This window comes from Rhinoraja longicauda, chromosome 15 (genome assembly GCF_053455715.1).
Source record: "Rhinoraja longicauda isolate Sanriku21f chromosome 15, sRhiLon1.1, whole genome shotgun sequence".
Classification (NCBI taxonomy): domain Eukaryota; kingdom Metazoa; phylum Chordata; class Chondrichthyes; order Rajiformes; family Arhynchobatidae; genus Rhinoraja; species Rhinoraja longicauda.
Window position 1 is genome coordinate 7,780,327 of NC_135967.1, and position 13,677 is coordinate 7,794,003.

Sequence of the window (13,677 nt, forward strand, 5' to 3'; positions counted from 1 at the left end):
CTTTTGTTGCGTGCTAACCAGTCAATAGACAGTCCATGATTACAATCAAGCCATTTACAGTGTATAGATACATGCCAGGGGAATAAAGTTTAGTGCACGGTAAAGCCAGCAAAGTCCAATCAAGGATAGTCCAAGGGTCACCAATGAGGTAGTTAGTAGTTCATGGATGCTCTCTAGCTGTTGTAGGATGGTTCAGTTGCCTGATCATAGCTGGGAAGAAAGTGTCCCTGAATCTGGAGGTGTGGGTTTTCTATACCTTTTGCCTGACGGGAGAGGGAAGAAGGGGAGAAGTTACCATCTCTTTCCCCTGCAGTCATTAAAGTACAAAAAACCTTGCAATCATGCTGGTGCCTTCAATAGAGAGCAATCATTTAAAACTAGCAAAGACTGCTTGATCAATTCTGCATTAATTACGCAGTGCAGTGATCCGAGCAGTTAGACGGATCAGAACATGGCAACCAATCTTAAAGCGATAGCTTGATGAGTTGTGTTTGTCAGGGCTTAATTCTCCAATGGAATTAATCAAGGTTATTAATTTAACTCTAACTCAGGCTGAATAAGCCAACAGATCCCAACCCAGTAACCATCCAACCAATTACACTTGGCATGTGAATGCTTGTGTACATTGTCCTAATAACACATTTCCAAAAAAAATTAACCGTACCATTAAACCAAATTAAAAGCTTCATTTAATAGAACAAATTAAGTTCCCAGTGACAAACTGATGGATCAATGAATCTTTCTGCAGCATCAATTAGTGAGAGGACAATGGCTGTAGATTATTTTTATAGCTGAATATTGTGCAGAAAATATTTTTTGTTCCAGCCTTTTCTTATCCTGTTGATGTATTTTATTTCCAACTTCCTCTCCTTGCCCAGACTTTTCCTCACAGATATCCCCCCCTCCCCCCCTCATCTGTATCCACCTTTCACACGTCTGGCTTAGTTCTCCCCCAACGAGTACAACTCAGTGTTCAACACCATAATCCCCTCAAAACTCATCATCAAACTCAGCAGACTGGGTCTCTGCTCTTCCCTTTGCATTTGGATCCTTAACTTCCACATCAGTTGACCACACTCAGTACAAATCAGCAACACGTCCTCCTTGATAACTGTCAACACAGGAGTACCTCAAGGCTGTGTGCTCAGTCCCCTACTCTACAATCACTGTAACCATGAATGTGTAGTCGGTAACACCTCTAATATCATCTTTAAATTGGCCGACGATACCACCATTGTTGAACGGATAATTGAGAAACCCGTATGTTCATCCTTCCCGGTAACTATAACCTCGCATAGTTTTATCTATGCAAATCCTTTTTGAATTATAATACTTTAATTATTTAGAACATCTTAATCGTCTCTCAATTCTTTGTATGCTTTATTCTCCATACAATTCTGGAGATATAAATAGAAAATATATAAAAGGGAAATACTCTTAATCTGTTACAATATTAGCCAAATCGCACAAGAAAAGAAAGAGCAGCATTTCTGGAAAGAGATCACATTTGAAATAGTGTTTTCAGTCTGTTTTTAAAATTTTTTTTAATTACAAGCATTGTAGTTTGAAAACAAAGATCTTACTTTTAATCCTAGAGCTGTTCACTGTCAAATATAGTTACATTTACTGAAGAAGGGTCCCGACCAGAAACACAATCTATCCATGTTCTTGAGAGATGCTGCCTGACATGCTGAGTTAGTAATAGGTTGAGGGAAAATAAGCTGACTGAGAGGTGAAAGAAAATGTATATCAAATGCACACATATAAACACCTACTGCGGTAAATGTATACACAATATGGTACAATTTTTAAAATGCAACATTGTCCCCTACTCATACAGAAGAATTCAGAGTAAGTAAAAATACTTTTTTATTCTCCCCACCTTTTCAGTCTCTATAGATGACATGAAATAAAGCACAATGACCTTGCTTAAGTTGACAACTGGCCCAATAAGTGACAGAATCCCTTTGTTGCTACTCGTTTGTACTTTTGTATTATGGTAGGGATCCACTTCCAAGAATCCACTATTCATTTGAACTGATTGTCAATCAAGGTTCCCTTCATCTTGGCTTTCTTGGCCTCCAGCTCAGCCTGTAAAAAAAAATAAACTTGTTAACAGGAAAACTGAACCTGCTTTGTACTGAAAAATTGATATAATTAAAGTATTGGTGGGAAGTTTCAATTTGCCGGATATTGACTGTGTCTTCCATCATGAAAAGGGCTTGGACAGGCCGGAATTTGTTAAATGTGACTAAGAAAGTTCCCTTTATCGATCTATAGAGGGCCCTACGGGAGAGGGTACAACACTGGAATGAGACAAAGTAAGTGACTGAAGTGCCAGAGTGGGGGCACTGACTATAATTCCATTAGTTTTAAAGTAGTTATGGAGGATAGGGCTGGCCCTCTAAAGTCTGAAATTATAGCAAGACTGATTTTGAAGGCATTAGGCGATAATTGCAGAAGTCGAATGGCTGGCAAGTGAGATAGCAAGAGTACAGGAGCAGCATCATGCTGTTAGGGTGAAGGGCAAAGCTGACACATTTACAGAACCCTAGTTGATGAGAACTGCTGTGGCTCTGGTCAGGGGACAAGAAAGTGAGGCATGAATGAATGAATGAATGAATGAATGAATGAATGAATGAATGAATGAATGAATGAATAAGTTATTGGCCAAGTATGCATATACAAGGAATGTGCCTTGGTGCATGACAAATGACAACACAAACATACAGTTAATAATTATGAATAAAGCATAAACACATCAAAAGAATAAGGATACAACATTATGGTCTAAACATGTGGGTGAAAATAAACCAGAGCAAAAAAGAGACTACAGACTTTGGTTATTGAGTAGAACTATCACTCGTGAAAAAAAGTTGTTTTTATGTCTGGCTGTGGCTGCTTTGACAGTCTGGAATCGCCTTCCAGAGGGAAGTGCTTCGAAGAGTTTGTGGCCAGGGTGAGAGGGGTCAGAGATGATTTTGCCCGCTCGCTTCCTGGCCCTTGCAGTGTACAGTTCGTCAATGGGGGGAAGGTTGCAGCCAACAACCTTCTCAGCTATGCGGACGATCCGTTGCAGCCTCCGGATGTCGTGCTTGGTGGCTGAGCCAAACCAGACCATGATGGAGAATGTGAGGACGGACTCAATGATAGCAGTATAGAATTGGACCATCATTGCCTGTTGCAGATTGTGTTTCCTCAGTTGTCATGTGTCAGATTTAAAGAGTCAGGATCAAGCAAATCCCTCCGTGATCCATCATTGTACCGTTGCCAAAGAATGCCTCTCCAGCGTGTTTAAATGACTACCGACCGGTGGCCCTCACCTCGGTTGTCATGAAATGCTTCGAGAGACTAATCAAGATGCACATTTGTGCCCTCCTTCCTCGCAACATGGACCCACTACAGTTCGCATACCGTCCGAATAGGTCCACGGATGATGCGGTCTCCCAGGTTCTGCACACTGCTCTCTCTCATCTGGACAGCCACGGGGGCTTTGTGAGGATGCTGTTCATTGACTTTAGTTCAGCTTTTAACACAATAGTCCCCAGCAGACTGGCTGAGAAGCTGCTGGAACTGGGGCTTAGCACCCCTCTGTGTGCCTGGGTCCTGGACTTTCTCACTGCCAGGCCCCAAGTGGTCAGGTTGGGGGAACACCCCTCAGCCTTCTACACTCCAAAGGAAAAAAAAAGTCCCAGCCTTTCCAACCTTTCCCTCTAACTTAAGCCAGTAAGTCCAGGTAACATTCTGGTGAAAGGACACAAAGTGCTGGAGTGCTCTCCCTCACCCTGAACATAGGATCCCCCCAGGGTTGCGTCCTTAGCCCCCTACTGTACTCCCTGTACACACATGACTGTGGGGCCAGGTTCAGCTCAAACTCCATCATCAAGTTTGCTGATGACACTGTAGTGGTGGGCCGGATGTCCGACAACGATGAGAAGGCCTACCGGGAGGAGGTGGCTGATCTGGCACTCTGGTGTCAGGACAATAGCCTCCTCTTGAATGTCACTAAAACGAAGGAGCTGATTGTGGACTTTAGAAGGGCTAATCATCCAAGGACGTTAACACCACTGGAGATAAATGGGTCTACTGTGGATAGGGTGAGCAGTTTTAAATACTTGGGAGTCCACATTACAGAGGACCTGACATGGGCAACGCACATTGCCGCACTGGTGGGTAAGGCAAAGCAGCGCCTTTACCACCTTAGACAGCTGAGGAAATTCAGAGTGTCTCTGGGGATCCTTCATTGCTTCTACTCTGGAGCTGTAGAGAGCATCCTGTCCAGCAACATTACAGTCTGGTTTGGGAACAGCTCTGCCCAGGACAGGAAGGCCCTGCAGAGAGTAGTGCGTTCGGCAGAACGCACCATGGGAACTACACTCGCCCCCCTGCAGGACCTATACATCAGGAGGTGCAGATCGAGAGCAAGCAAGATGATGAGGGACCCCTGCCACCCCAGTAACGGACTGTTCCAGATGCTACGGTCAGGCAAACGCCTCCGCTGTCACGCTGTGAAAACAGAGAGGATGAGACGGAGTTTCTTCCCACAGGCCATCAGAACTGTTAACTTTTATAACTCCAGGGATTAAATTTTGTCTTCTCTATATTAACTTATTAACGTTTATTTATATGCTGTAACTGTAATTCTTTTTTGTGCACAATTCGCAGGCATTGCCACTTTCATTTCACTGCACATCGTGTGTGTGTATGTGACAAATAAACTTGACTTGACTTGAGGATAAGAAGTGGCGTTCACTTAAGAAGGCAATCAGGAGGGCTAAACGTTGACATGAAATGGATCTGGTAGGCATGGTAAAGGAAGATTCTATAGGTCTATTAAAAGGGTGGCTATGGAAATAATTTCTCCTTAAAGAAGCCATCTCTGTGCAGAGCCCAAAAGAGACGGGGAAGATATTAAATCAATATTTTCCATCTGTTTTAACTGAGGAAAAGATCATGGAAGCTACAGAATTAAACCATATGAGTTATGATGTCTTAAATCATATCCAAATTACCAAAGAGAAGGCATTGACAATTTTTAAAGCACTTTAAGATGGATAAATCCCCAGGGTGAAGCCAGTGCATCCTCAGACTTGTGAAAGCTGAGGAGGAATTGCAGAAGCCCAGGCAGAGATATTTGCATTTTCTTGAGCCACAGGTTAAGTTCTGGAAGATTGCAGGGTGGCCAATGTTGTATCTTTATTTCAAAATGGAAGCAAGGACAAGCCAGGGAACTACTTGCCGGGGAGTCTGATGGCTTTGTGCCTCACGAAACTGAGTGTGTCTTTTGAAGCGGTCACCATGAGGATTAATGAGATCAGAGGAGTGGATGCTATCTAAGTTCACAGCAAGATCTAGTTTAGTTGGAAAGTTGCACCAAAGAATGGCAAATAGAACTGTGAAGTGTTGCATACTGACAAACGTTGCACTTTGGTATGTCAACTCAGGGCAGGACTTACACTGTAAATGGTAGAGCTTTGGTGAATGTTGCAGGAGAGATAGATCTGGGGGTACAAGTGCATGGTTCCTTGACAGTGGTGAGTCAGGAGGACAAGAGTGGTGAAGGTGGCATTTGACACATTGACCTTCATTGGAAAGGATATTGAGTTAGGAAATCATGTTGCAGCTGTACAAGTTTGTGAGGCCATATATGGAGTACTGTGTGCAGTTCCATTCACCCAGGATGGAAGTCATTAAGATGGAAAGGGTGCAGAAGAGAGTCACCAGGATGTTGAAACCAGGAACTGCAGATGTTGGTTTACACAAAAGGACACAAAGTTTTGGATTAAGTCCAGGTAACATTCTGGTGAAAGGACACAAAGTTTTGGAGTAACACAGCAGGTCAGGCAGCATCTCTGGATATCTTGGTTAGGTGATGTTTTGGGTCGAGAACCTTCTACAGTCTGAAGAGGGGTCTCGACCATAAACCTCTCTGAAGAACATGGATAGATGAAGTTATGGTTCGGAACTCCTTCAAACTGGGGAGAAGGGTCCAGACCCGAAACTTCACCTTTACATATTCTCCAGAGATGCTGCCTGACCTGCCGAGTTACTCCAGCACTTTGTGTCCTTTCACCAGAATGTTACCTGGACTTACTGGCTTAAGTTAGAGGGAAAGGTTGGAAAGGCTGGGACTTTTTTTTTCCTTGGGAGTGTAGAAGGCTGAGGAGTGAGCAAAATGAGTTGTACAAGGTCATGAAAGGCACAGATGAAGTGAACATTCAGTCTTTTCCCCAGGGTAGAGGATTTCAAAAATGAGAGAAAATAGGCTTAAGATGAGACAGGAAAATTTTAAGAGGGACCTCAGGGGCAACTTTTTCCACACAGAGGGTAGACCATGTCTGGAATGAGCTGCCAGAGGGAGACATAGAATTAAGTCTTTCAAAAGACATTTGGACAAGTATGTATGTATGTGTGTATGTATATATTAGTACCCCGTTCCTGGCTTCTCCCCATACCCCCTGACTCCGCTATCCTTAAGGGCTCTATCTAGCTCTCTTGAAAGCGCTCAGAGAATTGGCCTCCACTGCCTTCTGAGGCAGAGAATTCCACAGATTTACAACTCTCTGACTGAAAACGTTTTTCCTCATCTCTGTTCTAAATGGCCAGCCCTTATTCTTAAACTGCTGCCCCTTGTTCTGGACTCCCCCAACATTGGAAACATGTTTCCTGCCTCTAACGTGTCCAACCCCTTAATAATCTTATATGTTTCGATAAGATCCCCTCTCATCCTTCTAAATTCCAGCGTATACGAGCCTAGTCGCTCCAGTCTTTCAACAAATGACAGTCCCGCCTTTCCGGGAATTAACCTAATAAACCTACGCTGCACGCCCTCAATAGCAAGAATATCCTTCCTCAAATTTGGAGACCAAAACTGCACACAGTACTCCAGGTGCAGTCTCACCAGGGCCCTGTACAACTGCAGAAGGACCTCTTTGCTCCTATACTCAACTCCTCTTGTTATGAAGGCCAACATTCCATTGGCTTTCTTCACTGCCTGCTTGCTTCCTTTCAGTGACTGATGCACTAGGACACCCAGATCCCGTTGTATGTCCCCTTTTCCTAACTTAACACCATTTAGATAATAATCTGCCTTCCTATTCTTACCACCAAAGTGGATAACCTCACACTTATCCACATTAAACTGCATCTGCCATCCGCCCACTCACACAACCTGTCAAAGTCACCCTGCAACCTCATAGCATCTTCCTCAAGTTCACACTGCCACCCAGCTTTGTGTCATCTGCAGATTTGCTAATGTAACTTTTAATCGCTTCATCCAAGTCATTAATGTATATTGTAAATAGCTGTGGTCCCAGCACCGAGCCTTGCAGTATCCCACTAGTCACTGCCTGCCATTCTGAAAGGGACCCATTTATCCCCATTCTTTGCTTTCTGTCTGCCAACCAATTTTCTATCCATGTCAGTACCTTACCCCCAATACCATGTGCTCTAATTTTGCCCACTAATCTCCTATGTGGGACCTTGTCGAAGGCTTTCTGAAAGTCAAGGTACACTACATCCACCGGCTCTCCCCTGTCCATTTTCCAAGTTACATCCTCAAAAAATTCCAGAAGATTAGTCAAGCATGATTTCCACTTCGTAAATCCATGCTGACTCGGAACGATCCTGTTACTGCTATCCAAATGCTCCCCAAATTCGTCTTTTATAATTGACTCTAGCATCTTCCCCACCACCGATGTCAGACTAACTGGTCTATAATTTCCGGTTTTCTCTCTCCCTACCCTCCAATCCACAGGAACTGATCCTGAATCTATAGAACATTGGAAAATGATCACCAATGCGTCCACGATTTCTAGAGCGACCTCCTTAAGTACCCTGGGATGCAGACCATCAGGCCCTGGGGATTTATCAGCCTTCAGTCCCATCAGTCTACCCAACACCATTTCCTGCCTAATGTGAATTTCCTTCAGTTCCTCCGTCGCCCTAGGATCTCTGGCCACTAGAACATCTGGGAGATTGTTTGTATCTTCCTTAGTGAAGACAGATCCAAAGTACTGGTTCAACTCGTCTGCCATTTCCTTGTTCCCCATAATAAATTCCCCTGCTTCTGTCTTCAAGGGACCCACATTTGCCTTAACTATTTTTCCCCTCTTCACATACCTAAAGAAACTTTTACTATCTTCCTTTATATTATTGGCTAGCTTACCTTCGTACCTCATCATTTCTCCCCCTATTGCCTTTTTAGTTTTCTTCTGTTGCTCTTTAAAAGAGTCCCAATCCTCTGGCTTCCCGCTCTTCTTTGCTATGTTATAGTTCTTCTCTTTTATTTTTATGCTGTCCTTGACTTCCCATGTCAGCCACGGATGCCTCTTACTCCCCTTAGAATCTTTCCTCCTCTTTGGGATGAATTGATCCTGCAACTTCTGCATTATTCCCAGGAATACCTGCCATTGCTGTTCCACCGTCTTCCCTGCTAGGGCCTCCTTCCAGTCAAATCTGGCCAGCTCCTGCCTCATGCCTCTGTAATCCCCTTGGCTATACTGTAATACTGACACTTCCGATTTTTCCTTCTCCCTCTCAATTTGTAGATTAAAACTTATCATATTATGATCACTGCCTCCTAATGGCTCATTTACCTTAAGTTCCTTTATCAAATCAGGTTCATTACATAACACTAAATCCAGAATTGCCTTCTCCCTGGTAGGCTCCAGTACAAGCTGTTCTAAGAATCCATCTCGGAGGCACTCCACAAACTCCCTTTCCTGGGGTCCAGTACCAACCTGATTTTCCCAGTCTACCTGCATGTTGAAATCTCCCATAACCACCGTAGCATTACATTTGCGACATGCCAATTTTAGCTCTTGATTCAACTTGCACCCAATGTCGAGGCTACTGTTTGGGGGCCTGTAGATAACTTCCATTAGGGTCTTTTTACCCTTACAATTCCTCATTTCTATCCATACTGATTCTACATCTCCTGATTCTATGTCCCCCCTTGCAAGGGAGTGAATATCATTCCTTACCAACAGAGCGACCCCCACCCCCTCTGCCTATCTGTCTGTCTTTTCGATAGGTCGTATATCCCTGAATATTCAGTTCCCAGCTCTGGTCATCTTGTAGCCATGTCTCTGTAATTCCCACAACATCATACTTGCCAATGTCTAACTGAGCCTCAAGCTCATCCACTTTATTTTTTATACTTCGCGCATTTAAATACAACACTTTAACTTCGGTATTCACCTCCCCTCTCACACCGGTCACCATTGGCCCTGACCTTACTCTCCTATCCTATCTAGAACTTTCCTTCCCATTTATTCGAGAGTCCTTTGCAATTTCTCCTGTATTCGCATCCCCTTTAACTCCATCTTCACAATCCCAATTTGTCAACCCCTCCCCCCCCCCCCCCCCCCCCCCCCCCCCCACTACTTTACATTTACAATGTTTTTCTGGAAAGAGATCCTGGAATAAAATCCTATTCAGGCATTTGGTGACTGCATCCAACTCAATTCCAAACACCTGTGCTATGATTTCATGCAGGGCTTGGATGAAGAAATTCTTGTGCACTAGCAGCTAAGTCTGAGGCAAAACAAGTCACTTTTTTTTTTAAACCACTGGTGCATGAGCAAAAATGGCATCTGTGCAGCAATCCTAGCTGAGTTGTTAAATTATTTTAGAGATTAATTCTATGTTTTATTTTGATAATTTCTGAAAGTTCTAACTGCAGAGAAACCATATTCTGAACTTGGAAATAGTGATATTTCAGACTGCAAATGATAAAATATTGCTTGACATACCAGTTCTTGCAGTCTCTTCTTGCTCATGCCTTTGCGCTCTAGTTGTTTCTCAATGACCTTGGCATTTTGTGCGTAGGAATCAGCAATCTCCCTCTGTCCAACACAGAAAATACAAATTAGATCATCTCTAGTCCTGCCATTCAGTCAGATGACTTGCTGCCTGTAATTTCTTTTAAATCCACACCAAATTAACAATGTAGGGAATAAAAAAAAGTTTACTTCAAAACTGATATATTAGTATATCATCATTTTAAGCAGCTATGATGATCCAAAGTACAGAGGATTGTCTCATGTTTAATAAGGAAAAGTTGATCAGGTTGGGTCCCATTGGAGTTTAGAATGAGAGACCATCTTTTTAAAACATGAAATATTTCTAAGGGCTTGACAGGCCAGAGGAGGTTTCACCTTGTGAAACAGCTCAAGGCCAGAATACACAACCTCAAAATGGGGGAGGGAGCCAATTGCATTCAAAATACAAATTTTAGTTTAGTTTAGTTTAGAGATACAGTGCGGAAACAGGCCTTTTGGCCCAACAAGTTCGCACCAACAAGTAATCCCCGTACACTAGTAGTATCCTACACAAATGAGGGACAATTTAAACTTACACCAAGCCAATTAACCTGCAAACCTGTAGGTCTTTGGAGTGTGGTAGGAAACCGAAGATCTCGGAGAAAACCCACACGGTCACGGGGAGAACGTACAAACTCCGTACAGACAGCACCCGTAGTCGGGATCAAACCCGGGTCACCGGCGCTGCAAGCACTGTAAGGCAGCAACTCTACTGCTGCGCCACCCCATGCTACTGTTAACAAATTTCTTCTCTCAGAGGGATTGTGAGGCTTCAAAATTCCATGCTTCAGAACGGCTGGACATTTTCAATAAAATTAGAAAAAACATGAATGAAAATGTATTAAAATGATACAAGAACGCATGTTAGTAATATACTTTAACCATTCATATTGTTGTCCAGGAAGCTTTTAAAGACTGTCATTATGCTTTAATATTTATTTTCCCCAACATGGTGTGACTGTCACTTAAAATGCCAGCATTTGGTATGTATTACGAACTGTCTCCAAGCACTAAAGCAGCCAAGAGTTAACCACATATTATCTTCATGATTACTAACTATGCAACACAAAAACAAACATTCCCGGAACTCACCGCTTCAATCTCCTCTTCCTCCTCATCAATAGTGGACACAGTGACGGAGCTGAATTTGCCCATGTCTTTGGTCCTTTTTGTCATCATCACCTGTAGAAGGAGAAACATGTAGATTAGTGCTTATGATGAAGGAATATTTTGCTTGTTGATTTTAAGAAAATAAAAGTATGCAGTCTATTTAATGAGACACTATATATCATTCTTTTTGAAGTCTGTATAGGTCATACTTACTTGAGATTTATCTCCCAACAAAAATGGTACTACTTTACTTTTTTTAACTGATTGTTCCAAGCTGTGCAATCTGCTCCAAAGCTTTCAACAAAGCAGTTTCTCAGCACAGCAACAGGCAAGAATAATTTTAAGCAGGAGGACAGTGCTCAGATTTAAATTTATTCACTCAGGAAATCCTTAACTCTTCCCCAATGGCAGAATTGTGAACAAGAAATTTATACGCACAGACCCACATTCTATCATTCCACCTTACTGGGTTTAGCACAACCAGACGCGTGATTCATCGTCTAACAGAAATATACTGTTGGACACAATATGTAGAAGCATGAAATCAGGGAATTCTTCTACCCAACTTGTCCATGCCAAATAGTGGGTATCATATCATATATATACAGCCGGAAACAGGCCTTTTCGGCCCACCAAGTCCGTGCCGCCCAGCGATCCCCGCACATTAACACTATCCTATACCCACTAGGGACAATTTTTACATTTACCCAGCCAATTTACCTACATACCTGTACGTCTTTGGCGTGTGGGAGGAAACCGAAGATCTCGGAGAAAACCCACGCAGGTCACGGGGAGAACGTACAAACTCCTTACAGTGCAGCACCCGTAGTCAGGATCGAACCTGAGTCTCCGGCGCTGCATTCGCTGTAAAGCAGCAACTCTACCGCTGCGCTACCGTGCCGCCTTGCATGTTAACCCCATCTCCCAGCACTGGTCCATAGCCCTCCATTTCTTAGCGATTCACTGTTCATCTATATAACTGTCAGCAACCCAGCTTCAATCACACTCCCAGGCAGTGCATTCCGGCTACTTAAAACTCCATGGATGTACTCCATATATGAAGGTCCCTATCATATCCTGTCTGAATCCCTTCCCCTAAACATATGTGCACTAGTTCTGATATGGGATTACGATTCTTGCAAACTTCTCTCTCTATACCCCACATATAATTTTTACATACCTCAATCATCTGCTCTACCAACCTCCTCCGTCCCAGGGAGAAAAGGTCTAGCTTCCCCAATTGCTCTTTATAACTGAACTGCTCCACCCCAGGCAATATCCTGGAGAATCTCATTTACACCCTCTCGAGGGCTATCACATCCTTCCTTAACTTGATGAACAGACCTGGTCGCAATATTCCAGCTGACATCTGACCGATGATTTATGAAGTTGGAGCATAACCTCCATACTTTAATATATACCTATCCATGTTCTCCAGAGATGCCGCTTGACTTGCTGAGTTACACCAGCACTTTGTCTTCTGTATTCAATACCTGACTAATGAGAGCCAATATCCATAGACTGGCAATTGATGCTGAAAGGGTTGACGGTGGACATGCAATGGAAGGCATTTAAAGGTCGCATGGATGAACTACAACAAGTGTTCATCCCAGTTTGGCAAAAGAACAAAGCAGGAAAGGTAGTGCATCCGTGGCTAACAAGGGAAATCAAGGGAGGAGTTGGCTGCGCCTAACGGCTGCGGCTCTCTGGCAGTCTGTTGTCTTTTTTTCCTTTTTTTTTTGTTTGTGTCGGTGTTGGGATGGTTTTTGTTTCTGTTTTTGGCTGTGTATGTGTGGTGGGGGTGTGGGGTGGGGTGGGGGGGTGGGGCGGGTGGAAACCTTTATTTTATTAGGTCTCTTCCCCGGGGCGCGGCTCGGCTGCGGGCCTTAACATTGCCGGCGCAGCTCGGCTGCGGGACGTTTCAGTGCCCGGTGCGGCTGCGGGCCTTAACATTGCCGGCGCAGCTCGGCTGCGGGACGTTTCAGTGCCCGGTGCGGCTCGGCTGCGGGCCTTAACATTGCCGGCGCAGCTCGGCTGCGGGACGTTTCAGTGCCCGGTGCGGCTCGGCTGCGGGCCTTAACATTGCCGGCGCAGCTCGGCTGCGGGACGTTTCAGTGCCCGGTGCGGCTCGGCTGCGGGCCTTAACATTGCCGGCGCAGCTCGGCCGCGGGACGTTTCAGTGCCCGGTGCGGCCGCGGGACGTTTCAGTGCCCGGTGCGGCCGCGGGACGTTTCAGTGCCCGGTGCGGCTTGGCCGCTGGACTTAACATCGCCCGGTGTGGCCGCGGGACGTTTCAGTGCCCGGTGTGGCCGCGGGACGTTTCAGTGCCCGGTGCGGCTCGGCCGCGGGACGTTTCAATGCCCGGTGCGGCTTGGCCGCTGGACTTAACATCGCCCGGTGTGGCCGCGGGACGTTTCAGTGCCCGGTGCGGCTTGGCCGCTGGACTTAACATCGTCAGCGCTGTTCGGCCGCGGGACGTTTCAGTGCCCGGTGCGGCTCGGCCGTTGGACTTAACATCGCCCGGTGTGGCCGCGGGACGTTTCGGTGCCCGGGGCGGCTCGGCCGGGGGGCCTTCCATCCCCTTGCGGGGGCTGTGCGTGTCGTTTGCCTCGGTAGGGGTCGAGCTGCCTGTCCGTGGGTGCGGGGGGAAGAGAGGGGAAGTTTTGTTGCCTCCATCACAGTGAGGGGGTGTTTGGAGTCACTGTGATGGATGTTTGTGTTGCGGTCGGGTGTCCTGTGTTCT

The 13,677-nt window shown here is 45.0% G+C and overlaps 1 protein-coding gene across 1 annotated transcript in view; it reads right to left on the reverse strand.

Annotated features, from left to right (window-relative positions):
* Positions 1-13,677, reverse strand: part of steep1 (STING1 ER exit protein 1) — a 33,448-nt gene continuing 19,771 nt past the window's right edge. Inside the window, exons 5-7 of the mRNA XM_078411901.1 lie at positions 10,917-11,006; positions 9,756-9,848; positions 1-2,091 (exon numbers count right to left, since the gene is read on the reverse strand). Coding sequence (XP_078268027.1) covers positions 2,029-2,091; positions 9,756-9,848; positions 10,917-11,006 — 246 coding nt within the window. The 3' untranslated portion in view covers positions 1-2,028. The remainder of the gene's footprint in view (positions 2,092-9,755; positions 9,849-10,916; positions 11,007-13,677) is intronic.